The 18,497-nt window shown below is 40.0% G+C and overlaps 1 protein-coding gene across 10 annotated transcripts in view; it reads right to left on the bottom strand.

Moving 5' to 3' along the window:
- LOC122557782 (ethanolamine kinase 1-like) overlaps positions 1-18,497 on the bottom strand; it is a 507,497-nt gene that overhangs the window by 115,219 nt on the left and 373,781 nt on the right. For 4 of the 10 annotated variants that reach the window (XM_043705802.2, XM_087996523.1, XM_087996524.1 and 1 more), the window contains exon 7: positions 13,272-13,345. The exons of 1 other annotated variant lie outside the window; for it this stretch is intronic. In XM_043705802.2, coding sequence (XP_043561737.1) covers positions 13,272-13,345 — 74 coding nt within the window. Of the gene's footprint in view, positions 1-9,623; positions 13,121-13,271; positions 13,346-18,497 lie in introns of those variants that run through there. 5 more of the 10 variants (XM_087996522.1, XM_043705798.2, XM_087996525.1 and 2 more) reach the window with 2 other exon arrangements.

Raw genomic sequence — 18,497 nt, forward strand, 5'->3', positions numbered from 1 at the left:
ATTAGCAATGTAGCATGGCCAATTCACCTGACCTGCACATCTTTGGACTGTGGGAGGAAACTGGAGCAAACCCCACAGACATGGGGAAAATGTGCAAACATCACACAGACAGTTGCCCAAGGCTGGAATTGAACCTAGGACCCTGGTGCTATGAGGCAGCAGTGCTAACCACTGAGCCACCCTAATACTCTCCTTAACTTTCTTGGTTAGCCATGGTATACCTCTCAGAATCTTCCAGCCTCCACCACCTCCTCTGGCAACTCATTCCGTAAATGCACCACCCTCTGCATGAAAAAGTTGTCCCTTAGTTCCCTTTTATATCTTTCCCCTCTCACCCTAAACCTATGCCTCGAGTTCTAGACTCCCCCATCCCAGACAAAGACCTTATCTATTTACCCTATCCATGCCCTTCCTGATTTTATAAACCTCTATAAGGTCACCCCTCAGCCTCCAATGTTCCAGGGAAAACAGCCCCAGCCTGTTCAGCCTCTCCCTATAGCTCAAAACCTCCAATCCTGGAAACATCCTTGTAAATCTTTTCTGAACCCTTTCAAGTTTCACAATATCCTTTCAATAGGAAGGAGACCAGAATTACACACAATTTTACAAAGTGGCCTAATCAACATTCTGTACAGTCGCAACATGACCTCCCAACTCCTGTATTCAATGCTCTGACCAATAAAAGAAAGCTTACCAAATGCCTTCTTCACTATACTATCTACCTGCGACTCCATTTTCAAGGAGCTATGAACCTACACTCCAGGGTCTCTTTGTTCAGCAACACTCCTCAGGACGTTACCATTAAGTGTATAAGTCTTGCTCTAATTTGCTTTTCCAAAATGCAGCCCACCTCGCATTTATCTAAATTAAACTCCATCTGCCACTCCTTAGCCCATTGGCTCATCTGATTAAGATCCATTTGTACTCTGAGGTAACCTTCTTCGCTCAACACCTCCAATTTTGTTGTCATCTACAAACTTACTAATTTTACCTCCTATGTTCACATCCAAATCATTATATAATTGACAAAAAGTAGTGGACCCAGCACCGATCCTTATGGCACTCTACTGGTCACAGGCCTCCAGTCTGAAAAGCAACCCACCTTCACCACCCTCTGTCTTCTATCTTCGAGCCAGTTCTGTATCCAAATGGCTAGTTTTCCCTGTATTCCATGAGATCTAACCTTGCTAACCAGTCTCCCATGAATAACCTTGTCGAATGCCTTACTGAAGTCCATATAGATCGCATCCACTGCTCTGCCTCATCAATCCTCTTTGTTACTTCTTCAAAAAACTCAATCAAGTTCATGAGACTTGATTTCCCACAAACAACGCTATGCTGACTATCCCTAATCAGTACTTGCCTTTCTAAATACACGTAAATCATGCCCTCCAACAACTTACCCACCACCGACATCAAGTTCACTGGTCTATAGTCCCCTGGCTTGTCCTTCCCACCCTTCTTAAACAGTGGCACCACTTTGGCCACCTCCAGTCTTCCGGCACCTCACCTGTGACTATCGATGATACAAATATCTCAGCACAGGGCCCAGCAATCCCTCGCTTTCCACAGAGTTCTTGGGTACACCTGATCAGGCCCTAGGGATTTATCCAATTTTATGCATTGCAAGACATCGTGCACCTCCTCCTCTTAATATGGACATTTTTCAAGATGTCACTTTCTATTTCCCCACATTCTATATCTTACATGTCCTTCTCCACAGTAAACACTGATGCAAAATACTCGTTTAGTATCTCCCCCATCTCCTGCAACTCCACACAAAGGACACCTTGCTGAATTTTGAGAGGCCCTATTCTCTCCCTAGTTACCCTTTTGTCATTAATGTATTTGTAAAAACCCTGAGGATACTCCTTAACCTTATTTGCCAAAGCTATTTCATGTCCCCTTTTTGCCCTCCTGATTTCCCTCTTAAGTGTACTTGTACTGCCTTTATACTCTTCTAAGAATTCACTTGATCTCTACTGTCTATACCTGACATATGCTTCCTTCTTTTTCTTAACCAAAACCGCAATTTCTCTGGCCATCCAGCATTCCCTACACCTGCCAGCCTTTCCTTACATCCTAACAGGAATACACTGTCTCTGGACTCTCATTATCTCATTTCTGAAGGCTTCCCATTTTCCAGCCTCCCCTTTACCTGTGAACATCTGCCCCTAATCAGCTTTTGAAAGTTCTTGCCTAATACCATCAAAATAAGCCTTCACCCAATTTCGAACTTCAATTCTTAGATCTGGTCTATCCTTTTCCATCACTATTTTAAAACTATGGTCACTGGCCCCAAAGTGCTCCCCCACTGACACCTGAGTCACTGCCTTGCCTTATTTCCCAAGAGTAGGTCAAGTTTTGCACCTTCTTTAGTAGGTACATCCACATACTGAATCAAAACATTTTCTTGTACACACTTAATAAATTCCTCTCCATTTTAACCCTCAACACTATGGCAGTCCCAGTCTATGGTTGGAAAGTTAAAATCCTCTACCATAACCACCATATTATTCTTATAGATAACTGAAATCTTCTTACAAGTTTGTTTCTCAATTTCCCGCTGACTATTAGGGGGTCTATAATACAATCCCAATAAGGTGATCATCCCGTTCTTATTTCTCAGTTCCACCCAAATAACTTCCCTGGATGTACTCCAAGGAATATCCTCCCTAAGTACAGTCATAATATTATCCCTTATCAAAAACGTCACATCCCCTTCCTCTCTTGCCCTCCCACTCACTCCAACCCCTCCCACCCCTCCACTTCTATCCTTCCTATAGCATTTGTATCCTGGAACATTAAGCTGCCACTCCTGTCCATCCCTGAGCCACATTTCTGTAATTGCTATGATTACCCAGTCCCATGTTCCTAACCATGCCCTGCAGTTTAATTTATCAGTCGTACATTGTACTCTGCTTTATTCCTACCTGTCCTGACTGTTTTATTGCTCACTTTCCCACTACACCAGTCTCAGATTGATCTTTTTCCTCACTATTTCCCTGGGTCCCCCCTACCTTACTAGTTTAAATCCTCCTGAGCAGCTCTCGCAAATCTCCCTGCCAGTATTGAATTCAGGTGCAATTCGTCCTTCTTATACAGGTCACTTCTATCCCTGAAAAGATTCCAGTGATCTAAAAATCTGAACCCTTTTCCCCTGCACCAGCTCCTCAGCCACGCTTTCATCTGCTCTATCCTCCTATCCCTATCCTTACTGGCTTGTAGCCAGTTTACCGGGAGTAAACCAGATATTATTACCCTTGAGGACCTGTTTTTCAAATTCTTGCCTCACTATCTATATTCTCCCTTCAGAATCTCATCCTTTTCCTTTCCTATGTTGTTATTTCCTATGTGTTCAATGACTTCCTGCTGTTCCTTCTCCCCTTAGAGAACATTCTGCACCCTCTCTGAGACATCCTTGATTCTGGCACCAGGGAAGCAACACATCATTCGACTTTTCAGTGCTGGCCGCAGAAACGTCTGTCTGTGCCTTTGGCTAGAGGGTCCCCTAACACAATTGATCGCTTGGATCCTGACATATCCCTCATTACATGAAAGCCTGTCTTGATAACAGAAACTTGGTTGTTCATGCTACATTCCTCTGAGAGTCCATCACCCCCTACATTTTCCAAAACAGCGTAATTGTTTGAAATGGAGATAGTCACAGAAGACTCCTGCACTACCTGTCTAGCCCTCCTACCTTTTCTGGAGTTAACCTATTTACCTGACTGCATTTGTGGATTTCCCTCCTTCCTTTAACTGCCATCCATCACACCCCTAGCTCATGTAGATTTCTTATTGCCTCTAACTGCTATTTCAACCTATCCATGCGATGTGATAGGGTTCGCAACCAAAGACACTTCCTGAAGACGTAATCATCAGTAACATGGAAACTCTCCCTAAACTCCCACAGCCAACAGGAAGCACATTTCACTTTACTAAAGGCCATCATTGCTCCTTCACAATCTACAGACCCAAAAAATAGCATTATCTTTTTGCTCTAAAAAACACAGCTCCAGGCTAACTTAGTAGTTATGTTTTATATTTTTAAAAATTTATTCAAGAGACAGATTTCAATAAAATATAAAATCAAGAAAGAACCCATTCTACTCTTTGCTGTAGACTTATGGCAAGGTTACACGTTACAAGCTATGCGCTTAGCTGTTCCTGTGCTGTGAGCTCTCCCACACAGGTTCCTCAAAGGTCAGCTGTGAATTTTACTGTTTGTTAATGTTTACTAGACATACTCCGGTGTCCAGAGATACAATAACTCAAATAGCAAAGGCAGCAACTGTGCAGATTCACTGCTGTGTCAGTTAGATGGAGTATTTTAAAGAAGATGCGAATAAAAGTCTTTTTTTTGTGATGTGAAGTGTGAGATGTTCCGTTGTTGTTGCAATCTCCTCTATGCCCTTTTCCAGCCAAGAAGGAGAATGTCATAAAGGTATTATATGTACACTGATAAAATCATCAGTGCCCAGACCTCTCCAAGGCAGATTTCCTACGTTTCTTAACACCATCTAACAGTGGTAGTTTTCTTGGCTTGGACAAATCCACAGGATGGAAGATAGTTGCATACGCAAAGACTTTCTGTATGGTGAGATAGCCAGAGTCAATTAGGACAACTAAAGCTCAACTTCAAGGATGCTTGAAAGCATGAAAGCCCAAAATATTGATTATCACATCAGGTTATCACTAGCTGATGACAGAGGCAAATAGCAACACGTCCTGTGGGTTAGCCTACACTACAACAATGACCAGCAGCTACATTGGCTACAAAGCCAACACCCAACCAATAAACCATATTCATATCTGGTAGCATAACATGCAGCACTTGTGGCAAAATTTCCCTCTCAATGATTGGATTTTCAGCCACCACATAAAGACACTTCCTGCAGGTCTATAACTTGTTGTAGAGGGAATGTTGCTGTTGAACTCTTGAAAGAACAAATGGGACCTCATTTTAAGAGCTTATGTGAAAGACAGCACCTTTAAACATCTCATTGTTCTGGAATATCAGTCTAGATCTTTGTGTTCAAGTCTCTGGTATGGAATTTGAACTCACAATCTTCTCACTCAGAAGTGTAAGCGCAGTAATCAGCCATAAAAATGGATTCCTGAACAGAATATTCAAGGGAAAGACCTAGAACCCCTTAAAATGATATAGATACCAAGGGAAGCATTGAGGGTTCTTCTGGATGAATGACTAGGAACTTTGAATAGTTTTCCTTGTTCAAAATGATAAGGAGAGTCACTTTTTAATATCAAATGCCCAATTCTGGAAATGTTGAATTCTTAGAGGTTGGAATTCAAACTTTTAGAAAGCCCAAATAATCACAGTTAAGATGTGCTAGCTGTCCTTAGCTTATTCCAATTAAAGTTAATAACATCAGAAATAAGATATTGTTTTAGCTGTGGGTGCCTTCAAGAATTTTCTATGGTTTTCGTTAAATTAATATTTTTGTTTGATTCCAGATGCAAGGATTGCAATAAAGCACAGTCAAGCTAACAAAGGGCACTCTGTTTCTTTACATCACAACGTATACTTAAGCAACTGAAACAATTTTTTGTTCCCAAATATATTCTCTGGCAATTTTTTAAAAATTTGAATATACCTTTCTTTAGTATAATAAAACACCTCATACAGAAACATGGAGCTTAGAAGCGATGACCATGTTGTCATAACGTGTTTTTAAATAAAGCTTGACTTATCTTCTTAAAGGTCCCAATCAAAGCAAGGAGAAAAGAACAATATTGCCACATAAGGTAATAAAATAATTTATCTGCAATTCCACATCAGTACCAAGACACATGAGCACAAACCCCTGCTGGGTTTGAACCCTGCATGATTAAATAACTCATGACAGGATGTCCCATTATATTTTTAAATGAATGATAATAGGGTTATTCAGATCTAATGTGTAACCACATGCCTGCCAATGATCAGAAACTCAGCAACTTGTAATAGTTCTAATGGTAGGTAAGTGGTCGTAGAAATGTCAGGAGAGTTTTTTCTGGGTCTGTGTCTGCCTGCAAAGGAAATTACTGTATTTTTTTTTTCATTTCAATTAATGGAAGGAAGATCAGGGCATTTCTTTACAGGCATGAGCTCCAAACTGTCTGATTTTCTGATGTCCCTTTCTACCCAGGCAACCCGGAGTGCTGGATGCATGAAAAAAAACTGTCATATCTGGAAATTCTTGTTGCCATTGTAAAAGCTAAGCCTCACCTCAGTTTTTCAGAACTTGCACATTATCTGGTCCTATACACACTCTTATGTATCACCAGCTTTGATACAAATCACAGCTGGATGACTCTGAAGTTCTCATGTTTGAAGTAATATTGTGCGAGTTAATCTTGCTGCCTACAACAAAAGACAATAGTGACTGTGAAAGTCTGCAAATAATCAAGAACATTACCACACCTGGGATTGCTTTGGCCAGAAGTAAATCAAACAGTGAAGTAATTGTGCTAAAGCTTCGACTTTAAGGTAATTACTGCCATCAGCTATATTCTTCATCATATCCTGTTGTTTGGTTATTTCACAATAAATATGTTGAAGTTAAAACCATAGATCTAAGATAGGTATACTAAAATTTGAAAGGAGGATCAGAGAAGTTAATTTTGCATTACTGCAATAGGTCAGCATGACATTTTTGCGTTTCTGACCATTGTGGTATATGCTGTTGTAATATGGGTTCCTCGGATCTTCATACAATTTCAGCTCAGACTTCTGAGTTACTGATAAACAATGTTTATTGACAAACTGTATGGGATGGCAAGGATACAGAGCAGTATAACTGATCCTATAACTGATTACTAGCACATGATCATAGTTACACCATAGTACATTCACATAATCAAACTCTTTATTACATCTCCCCAAAAATATGTTCAATATTTCCAATATTTAAAACTGAAAGTATTTTCTTGTCATTATTAACTGGACAATTAACTTGAACTATTCCCATTTGGTCAGAAGTATTTCCAAATTTCACTGTCTCTCCCTAAGTCAGTTGAATTGCTGTGGTAGTCTCACAATTTTTCCCTGATCTGCCCTGTTGAGATGGCATAGAAAGATGTTGACCTTCAGATTGATGTGGAACCCTTTGGACACCAGTTGAAGTGTGAAGAACAAAATTAATATCATTATTCCAGACTTTTGTGATAGTGACAGGGCTGGCTGTGTTGGGCTGATTGTCGAGGTATAAGTGTTGAGAGTGTGTTGCTGGAAAAGCACAACAGGTCAGGCAGCATCCGAGGAGCAGGAAAATCGATGTTTCGGGCCGGAGCCCTTTCGATGCTCATCAAGAAGGGAACACTTCTGCCTGACTGAATATTGATACATTATATCCATATTCATGACATCTCCTTTGTAAAAAATGTAATTGTCACTGAAATACCATTGAATGGAAAATGGATGCAGAATTAACTAAGGAGTCACAAGAATCACAATTTTTCTTTGGAAACAGTGTAATGTTAATTTCAACTTTGTGAGCTGTATGCTCTATTTTGGATTAAGAGCTGAATAGAAAGACTGTACTGATGCCCATCTTTGAAATATTGGAAGAAAGTCTGCAACTCATTGAGGAACTGCTCCTAAATTGTTGCATCTTGGATTGGAAGATATTCTGTTCAGACTGGAGGCACCACTCCTGTTACATACTTTCTCTGAATGAGAGGATAATGCAGGATAAAAATCATTAACGCATTCTGTCAGTTCAACCAGTGTGCACTTAAAACGAAATGAGAACAAAGAATCTTCAGGACCTTTATGCCAAAGTGGAAGGACATTCAGTGTAGATGGAAAACTCTCCTGAATATACAGAGCTTACAACTCCCAGGTAATATGCGCACTCTGGAAGACTGCTTCAGGTTCAAACTCTCATCCCTGTTGAAAGATCTGTGCAACTACCATGTATAAGTGAAGGGACGGATACCTCTATCACATCTTTTTCAACCTGATATAGCGATTCTGCATGAATGCTATTTTGCTTAAAAATAGGTATCACTGTAAGAATAGCTGAAGAACTATGTTCACTTTAGAGGGGAAGAAAGTCAGGAAAATCCTAACACACTGCATCAGGAACCACCACACATTCTTCCTGAAATGTCAAAACCGGATCTGTCAATGGCCTGAGGGCATAGTCTTAGAGTAAAGGGAAGACCTTTTAGAACTGTGATAAGGAGAAACTTCTTCAGCCAGAGAGTCATGAATCTATGGAATTCACTGCCATAGAAGGCAGTAGAGGCCAGGTCATTCAGTATATTTAAGATGGAGATAGATAGATTCTTGATTGTGAAGAGGATCGAAGGTTATGGCGAGAAAGCGAGAGAATGAAGTTGAGAAACTTATTAGCCATGATTGAATGGTAGAACAAACTCAATGGGCTGAATGGCCTAATTTCTGCTCCTATGTCTTATGGTCTTATGTCCTGATGCATTCAGTGAATGTAATGCTGTAGAGATAGGTTTATCCTCTTCAGACAGCAGACTGTAAGGCTGATTGACAAGTTTGAAAAGTGGAGACAATTCTGGACAGATATTAATTCAGTCTTCTTGATCCAAAGTTTTAGAAATGGGAAGAGTAGTGGGAAATCGGCATAACTGTTCAATTTTTTTTAGATAAAAGCTCTTGTTTCTGGAAAGACCAAGCAATTCCTCACACAATTAAAGATAATCATCATCATCTTGGACTGGAATGTTTTTTATCTGGGTAGGAATATTTGGTAGCCACTTGTAAAAGATTTGGTGGACACATGCTTGCTAACTGAACAAGGCTTTATTTTAATTCTGTATGGTGTAAGTAGACTCCTTAATAATGTTACCACTTTAGGTAAATGTTGCTCAAAAGATCCATGGCTGAAACACTGATGCATCCCAGACACCTGATAGTCAAGGTTATACAGTGTAAAGCTACTCTAAAGTATCAGGCATGATAGTAATAGTTCAACTCTGAATCAAGAAAACAAAAATCAGCATTTCCAGCTTTGAAACTGACTGACCAATAATCCTGGTCCAGATCATCAGCTCTTGTTATAGGACCAACCACTTGACCGGGAAAGTTTGTAACTACATTGTTTTCTTGTCTTTTTCTCTTGTTTAATTTTCTGGTTTTTCTTTCACTTTGCAGTTTGTCTGCTTGATGGACTTTTAAGATATTCTGTTGCAAAAGTGCTGAAGGTGTTTGAATCTGCTAAAATAAAGGCACTGAACATCACCTGCTGGACAATCATGTCACTTGCCATTCATTCTTGCACCACAGTGTCAGCATATCAAAATGGCAGATTCTGCCTTTTCCCATTTTCTTCTTGTTAGGTGGGACTCACACTTTTGGGTCTACAGCAGTGATGGGCTCCGCCTTGCATTGAATTGCTCACTGGAGTCTTGATTTCCAATGGGCTGACTCACAGGCTGGTTTGACTGATCAAAGGCTAGTTGAAACTTTATTGCTGGAACAGCACAGCAGGTCAGGCAGCATCCAGGGAACAGGAGATTCGACGTTTCGGGCACAGGCCCTTCTTCAGGAAGGGCCCGAAACGTCGAATCTCCTGTTCCCTGGATGTTGCCTGCCCTGCTGTGCTGTTCCAGCAATAAAGTTTCAACTTTGATCTCCAGCATCTGCAGACCTCACTTTCTCCCTGATCAAAGGCTAGCCCTTGCTCATACTGTATATTGTTGATCATGTCAGAGTCATACAGCACAGAAACAGACCCTTCAGTCAATCAGTCCATGCCAACCATAATCTCAAACAAGACAGCCTGCATTTGGCCCATATCCCTCAAATCCTTTCTATTCATCCACCGCTGAGGCCGCATTCACCACTTACTCTGGAAGTTCATTCCACACATGAACCACTCTGTGTAACAAAATTGCCACTTATGTCTTTTTAAAATCTTTCTCCTCTCACCTTAAAGGTGTGCCCCCTAGTCTTGAAATCCCCCACCCTAGGGAAAAGACACCTTCCATTCACCTTATAACCTTCATTATTTTATAAACCTCAGGTCACTTTTCAACCTCTTATGCTCCAGTTAGAAAAGTCCAAGTGTATCCAACCTCTCCTTACAACGCAAACCCTCCATTCCCAGCAACAACCTGGTAAAACTCTTCTGAACGCTCTCCAGCTTACAGATATCCTTCCGATAACCGGGTGACCAGAACTGGACACAGTCCTCAGAGCAAGCCTCACCAACGTCCTGTGCAACCTCAACATAATGTTCCAACTCCTATATGCAAAGGTCAAAGTAATGAAGGCAAGCATACTAAATGCTTCCAAATCACCTTACCTATATGTGATGCACACGTTAAAGAACTATGTATGTGAATTCCCACATACCATGAGTGAATTGAAAACAAAACTTTTCTCCTGGAAGGAAGTCTTCTGAGGCTGTTCTTGCCTTGTAGTTTATAATTCCCTTTGGTTATTCAATCTTGCCTCATGGTTCTTCAAATTTGTCTGAAAAAAAGCAGACTAGTGTCTCCAATTCTGTCACCATGTTGCAATGTGGATTCTTTACATCTTCTTCCAAACCTTGGGTTACTTCTAAACAACTGGATTAGCTGTACATTTTTGGGTTTCTGATGACCATCACAGAATATGTGCTGTCCATTTTCCTTTATTATGTGCAGCATATCAGACCTATCTGTTAGAAGTTGATCCTGTCATTTTTCTATACATTATCATAATTTGCGCAACTCATCTGTCCTTTCTGAATTGCCTCCCCTACTGGGGGCAGAATTGGATTCGGAATCATTTTTTGTATGGTTCCGGGAGGCTAGTAGCCATGCTTAAGAAAATCCCAGTTTTGATCCTTAACACAAGATAGTACAGGGAAAGGAAAGAGAACCAGAAGATCATCAGAATCAACAAAATACCAGGATTTTAGATATCTTGTCATTTTTCTGCTTACCCCTGTCTATACAACATCCTGCAGTCCTAAGAACCTACACAGATTTAATGGCACCTTCCAACACCAGTGGTATTACAGGAAGCAACTCAGACATTCCATGAACAAATATGCAAGTGACAGAACAAGGGCAGACAAAATTTAATGCAAGTGCTTCATAGCTATAAAGTACTCTACATAAAAAGGAAGAATAAGCAGTGTGTGAAATACATGAATGGTATTGAAATAATGAAGAACAAAGCTGTAAGAGAGCTTTGTAGACTTTAACAGGTCCAGTCAATACAAACTGCAAACAAAAAAGCCAATGGAATGCTGACCTATATAAACAAAACAAATAGAGGAAGTTATGAATAAACTCTACAGCTATCTAGTCCAGCTGCACTTTTATTACCATGTCCATTTCTGGTAGCTGAAACATGTAAATATGAACAACAGTGCATGTAAGTATTGCAAAGTTAACCTCATGCGTGAATGTTGAAAATTATGAGGGAAAATTGCAAAAGGGATATCTGGATGATGATCTGATCCTGTACATAAGGAGCTATAAGAGTGAAAAGGCATCTCAAGGTAATAAGAATTCAGGAACAGATTAACTGCATATTAAAGTGTCACAACAATAAGAGACTTACAATGTTATTTTAAAATCATAAAAACATATAAAGCATGGTTTTACTGGAGATGGATTTTTTTTAACAAGTCAACCTTCAGCTCTTTCATAGATTGAAAGTTGAAACAGACCATTTAAATGACTCTGACAGTACCATTTTGCATGCACTTAATATTTAATGTATCTACAAAAATAAAACTTAATAAAGACTATAGTTGTGATTAAACATTAATTTTCCATGTGAATTAAAGGATTTGAGAAAAGCAAATACTTCTAAGTGATGCAATGAAGTGCCATCAGGAACAATAGTGAGGGACAGAGCCAAATGTTCTACTGTTAGGACCACACTAAATTCTGGCCCAACCACGTGCCCTTACTAACCAAATGTCATACCTCCAACTTAAGTGTCACTTTTAATGGTACACCTAATCTTATAAAAGAATTGTTGGATTGGGAAGCATGCAAAAAGGGAAATAGTAAAAACATTTATATGCTTTAAAGTTTTGCATAAAGGTTTACAGTAGCCAAACCGAGTGTCAAACTTTGCATCATCTTTTGCGATACACAGCTGAAACATTAATAAAATGTATATACTTACTGCAGGGTAGGTTTGACAGTACACTATATTCATCCAATAAAAATGTTTGAGACATCTGATAGTCTAAGTACCCATTTAGTCCTGTCACTATTAATGGTTTGGCACGCATGCATCCAAACTGCAAGTGAATTATCAGTTCCTCCCTTAAGTGTAGTAAGTATAGTGAGTTTATTTTTATAAAAGAAATAAAGTGATCCAATGGAGAAATTTCCATGCTTCTCCATGATCATTCTATTGTCACGTGCATGTGGATTTCATTATGAACTAGCCCCAGGCGCCTTTAGTCTTGTACCTAAGCCAACAGTAATTCGGTTTATGGAGATCATATGGCAATGAAACAGAGCTTGAAAGACAGAACTCCAAGAACCATATTTGATGAATTTCCTATGATTTGAGTCTGGGTTTATTCTTTCCTGTTGTGGAACAGACACCCTACAGCACACGCGCCGAACTTGGATGAGCGACAGTAAAAGCCAATTAAACTACAATATACGCACTGTTTTCGCACATCTCATATTGCATTTCCTATCAGGAAAAAGACCCTGTAAATGATCCAAATGTGGGCAGGAAACCACACAGAGTGAAGGTTGCCTTTGTCATTAACAATTAATGTAACCACCAAAGCTGGAAAAGACTACTGAAACAGTACTATGCGTTGAGTGGTTAAGTTAGAAAGGGATGAGTTATGAGCAGGACAAAACATGAAATGCACTGAAAAAACAAATTAAATGGGCCAATTCAATTGATAACATTTTGTTGTATGTTTTAATCAAAGCATTGAAATATTCAAATCACATTTTAATAATTTACAAATGCACTCCAAGAAAGTAGGTTGAATACAAGGAGAGAAACACTCAATAGTATTTCAATCTTATGATTGATTTGTCCTAATCGGTATAAATGCCAGTTTTCATTAACGTGACCAAAATGTCATCAAGTAGTTTAAAGTCCTTTAATGCTGTTTTATCGTTTACATTTTTGGAACAGGGTGGAAATGAATCCCATCTGTGGGTTACAAAACATTAAAGAAAACATGACAGACTATTTAGACGTGCTGCTTCCAATTGCATTAGCGTTCACATTGTCAGCAACAATGAGCCAGACACAGGCTAGATTTTGTTTTCTTTCACTTTGTCTAAAAATGCAGGGCACTTACCTCAGGAAATCAAAGTCAATGGTGGAATATCTGGCCTGGAGGACAGCCCAGAGGCCCCAGGAGAAGTGTGAAGCCTAAACAGAGAGAAAAAAATAATTCAGACCAAAGAAAGTAAAAGTAGTGACCAATACTATAATCTACGTTTATTCCAGAAATGACACAGATTTAAGTCAAAAAGTGCATTAGCAAGATATTTCTCTTTAGTTAATGTATACCTTATATAGATATAGAGAAATGAAAGTGCAATATATGAAAGAATTTTACACCATGTTAGAAAAAGTGATTAAACTCTTGACTTGGCAAAATGTTTACTGTCTCCTCACTCTAAACCCAGACATCATTACAACATGACATTTTCTTTCATTATCCACCCTTTGGATTTACTTCCTACTTTATAAAAAAGGAAACAACTCTGATTATTGGAAAGGTTATTTGATACAAAGACCAAATAAAATACACGAGAGTAATCCTGAGTGCTCACCCTTGAAGACATGGAGGCAATTTCTAAATAAGTTGACTGCAAGTACTTTGTGTCTTATTTGTGTATCTAGGCACCTTACAAATTACAAGCAGCCATCTTAAACTGAGAGAATTTCTAATGAGTTACTTAGTCTAACCAGGCATTTAAACAAAGAATGAAAGACAGAGTATGGTAAGTTAATGGCGATGTTACTGCAATACTAGTCCAAAAACCTGCAACAGTAATCCGGATATGGATTCAAAACATGGTAAGGTAGCTCAAGAATTTGAATTCAGTTTTGCTTTAAAAGTGACCCTGAGATTGTTGAATTGTCATAATTGCCCGACTGATTAATTTAGAGAAGTCTGGTCGGGTTCAGAAATCTTTCAAAATCTGTAATGCTACAAGGAGCAGATAATATAGCTTTGTAAATTTTATTGAGTGATAAACACTGGTCAGGACACTAGGGATACCTCTGCTGCTTCTCCTTGAAGTAACATCTCAGTTTGACATCCAAAAGATAACATCTCCAACAGTGCAGCACAGCTTTACTGATGTCTTAACATTGATTTTGTGTTTGAGTTGCTATAGTGTTGTGGAACTAGTAAGAGAAAAAAAAATGGACAAAGCTGGAATGACAAGGATCAGATTCATTGTGAATTACTGATTTGCTGTAAGTAGATCAATATAGAAGATCAATGTTAAGTTTGTCGGGAGCAGGTGAGTTAATTCCAGTTAAACATCATTGGCAGAACTTGCCCAGTCCTCGAGCAGTGTAGGCAGTGCTAAGAAATATGGGAGAGTACAACAAGAATGGAAAAATTAGATTCTTATGGTGGAGAAAAACATCCAATTTCCCCTTAAGGTTTCAACAGATAATGGGATTGACAGGGGCAGGTACACAAAAAGGCTTCAGGGGAATATCAACTTTCAGATACAGCTTGGAACTCTCTCAGGAACAGTCACTTTATATTATTCCATCTACCTCCAAATGTTGTGAAACTTGAAAGGGTTCAGAAAAGATTTACAAGGATATTGCCAGGGTTGGAGGATTTGAGCTATAGGGAAAGGCTGAATAGACAAGGATTATTTTCCCTGGAGCGTCGGAGGCTGATGGGTGACCTAATAGAGTTTTATAAAATTGTGATGGGCATGGATAAGATAAATAGACAAGGTCTTTTCCCTGGGGTAGGGGACTCTAAAACTAGAGGGCATAGATTTAAGGTGAGAGGGGAAAGGTTTAAAATGGATCTGAGGGGCAACTTTTTCACGCAGAGGGTGGTGCATATATGGAGTGAGCTGACAGAGGAAGTGGTGGAGGCTGGTACAATTACAACATTTAAAAGGCATCTGGATGGGCATATGAACAGGAAGGGTTTAGAGGGATATGGGCCAAATGCTGGCAAATGGGACGAGATTAATTTAGGATATCTGGTTGGCATTGACAAGTTGGATCAAAGGGTCTGTTTCCATGCTGTATATCTCTATGACTCTATGACTCTAAATTTTAATTGTGGAATAGACATGAAAACTGATAGCCAGCTTACTCATAGTGGGCGATATATGATTGCACTGTTCTATCTGAGGGGCTAGGATGCTTGAGGGTGATGTGAGGCTCTTCCCTCAAGGGCCATCCAGAGATTCAATGATGGCATGAAATGATTTGCATGCACGGCTCATTTATTTACCAACAACATATATTCAAATCTCTAGCCAGATGTAATCATGAGCATGTCACTAATTGTGACAAATTAATTGGAAACTATAGGACAAAATTCTGAAGGAAAGAACTAATCTCTACTTGGAAAGCAAGGTTTTCCCAGGGATAGTTATCATGGCATGACAGAGGGAAGTTGTGACCAAGAAATTTGATTGAATTTTTCAAGGAGGTGAACAAGTTTGCAGAGAGTGGTATAGTTGGTGTAGTTTTTATGAATTTCAGAAAAGCTCTTGACACATTCCCACATGGCAGAATGAAAAAGAAGGTAGAAATACATGGGATCTCGGGTAATTTGACAAGATGGACCCAAAATTAGCTTACCAGTATTAACAGAAGATTGTTTGTATGACTGAAGTGTTTGGTGGTATATCACAGGGATCAATGATAGGTCTCATATTGTTTGTGATATAAAAACAATATAGAAGCAACTGGTAAGTAAATTGCAAAAGGCATGAAAGGTGACTGGGCAGTTAATAGTGAAGAAGAAAATATTAGGTTAGAAGAAGAAATAGTTGGATTGATCAGATGGGCAGATCAGGGACAGATGGAACTTAACTCCAATAAGCGTGAAGTGATGCACGTTGGAAGAAGTTAAAAAACATGGGAGTACTCAATGAATGACAGGACATGAGGAAACTCAGAGAATCTTGTGGTGTTTGTTCACAGATCCCTTAAAGTAGCAGGACAGGTTAATAGGTTAGTTCAGAAAGCATAAGAGACATTTGCTTTTATCAGTTGCATCACAGATTATAAGAGCAGGGAGGCCACATTAGAGCTGTGCAGCACAGCTGGAGTACTGTGTACAGTTCTGGCTACCACCCAGTAGAAAGCAGGGGGTTTACTGAAGATTTGAAGATTTTTCAGCCAGAGTGTGGTTAGAACCTGGAATGGTTTGCCTGAAAGGGTAGTTAATGAGGGAGTCCTTACATCTATTTGGATGACCACTTGAAATGTCATAACATTAAAGGCTATGGGCCAAGTGCGGGAAAGTGGGAGTCATACAGATTTAGAACTATTTTTGTTGATGCTGATTCGATGGGCCAAAGGTCCTCTTCTGTACAGTATCAGTCTATGATTCTATGAATCCCAGTATTCTCTGCGAAGTGGAAGCAATCACAGATGACATTAAACATGCCACTTCACTTTGTCAATACTACACCACATTCCAAAGGTCTTATTACTGCATCAGCACTGCTATCCTCCAACAGTGAACTGTAAGTATGTGAGAACATGAACTCTTATATTCAATGTTGCAATTCATTCACGACATGTGTGCACGGCGGAAAGGTGGCAACACTCCTTCCACAGTTATAATATCCCGATGTATTTGAATGACATGCCTTGTGGTGCACACATCTGCAATATCTCAGGGCTCCTTGTTGAGACATTGCATGGCCCTCCGACTGGGAGTGCTCCATGTCCCACTGTATCGCAGTCTATGAAACAGCTTCATTTATGCTTGTTATGGCTGCTCTATAATCACATCAATCAGAAACTTCTGTTTCTAATATTCCCCACATACATTCATCGCGCCCATCCCAAATGGATCCAACAATGGCAGTTCTTATCAATAACAACTTCCTTTGGCTGCAAAACAGTCTCCACGTGGAAGCAGAGTGTATAATCCTCATTATAGTTTCTACCAGATGACCAAAGCACAGTGAAGGTGCAGACTGAAGATGTTCTGGGACACCAGGGCAGAACTCTGTCATCTGCTGCAGCAGCACTTGTGCTTTGAAAGGGATCGGTGGGTGGGTATTCTACCTTGGTGGTTGCCAAGGTGGCAGCAGTGCATTATTTCTTTGCAAGTGACTCATTCTGGAAATCTGTGTGAAACCTCAAATGTATCAAACATGTTGAAAATACAATTTAAGGAAGATCACATCATTCCATCTCTTTGCCTCGTGATAAGGTCAGTGCTATAGCCCGGGCACAGGGATTTTCTAACTTTGCTGCCTTCCCTTGGGTGCAAAACGCTATTATACACACTGTCATTGTAGTGTTGTATGTGAGATATTATCATGTGGCTGAATTTATTGACAAGAAAGGGTTCCACTCCATCAATGTCCAACTCACTTGTGATCATCATGACTATGTCTTCGAAGTTTGCTCCAGGTACCCATGAAGCTGCCATGTTACCTATATTCTTGACAACTCCTACCTCATTCTAAGGACTGATTTCCGTACAAAGAGGGCTTTTGGGAGACAATAACTACTCTCACCAACTATACCTGATGAATCCTTTACTGAGCCCCCGACTGAGGTCAAGCATAGATACAAGAAAGGCCACTCTTCTACCAGAGCCATCATGGAAGAGATGTAAGGCCTCTTCAAGGTGAGGTTTGGAGGTTTGGATTTATCTGGGGTTTTGGGGATTTTGGTGGAAGGGTGCAGGGGGGGTGGAAGGGGAGCTGCTGGTACTAAATTCCAGCCAGAGTGTGCTACTTAATGGGATGTCATCGATCAATTGCAGAGCATTCTGAAAGGGGAGGGTGAACAGCCAGTTGTCATGGTGGACATAGGTACCAATGATATATAAGTAAAAAACAAGATGAGGTCCTAAAAGCAGAATTCAGGGAGCTAGAAGAGAAGTTAAAGAGGAGGACCTAAAAGGCAGTGATCTCGGGATTGCTACCTGTGCCATATGCTAGCCAGGGTAGAATGAAAGAATAGGCAGGATGAACACGTGGCTTGAGGGATGGTGTAGGAGGGAGGTGTTCAGATTTGTGGGACATTGGGACTGGTTCTGGTGAAAGTGGAGCTACATAGATACATAGATAGAACAATACAGCACAGACAGGCCCTTCGGCCCACGATGTTGTGCAGAACATTTGTCCTGGCTTAAGCACCTGTCCATGTACCTATCCAATTGCCGCTTAAAGTCACCAATGATTCTGACTCTGCCACTCCCACAGGCAGCGCATTCCATGCCCCCACCACTCTCTGATTAAAGAACCTACCCCTGACATTCCCCCTATACCTTCCACCCTTCACCTTAAATTTATGTCCCCTTGTAACACTCTGTTGTACCCGGGGAAAAAGTCTC

The sequence above is a fragment of the Chiloscyllium plagiosum genome, unplaced genomic scaffold (assembly GCF_037043375.1).
Source record: "Chiloscyllium plagiosum isolate Xiang-an unplaced genomic scaffold, Cpla_swu_hap1 HiC_scaffold_18, whole genome shotgun sequence".
Lineage (NCBI taxonomy): Eukaryota > Metazoa > Chordata > Chondrichthyes > Orectolobiformes > Hemiscylliidae > Chiloscyllium > Chiloscyllium plagiosum.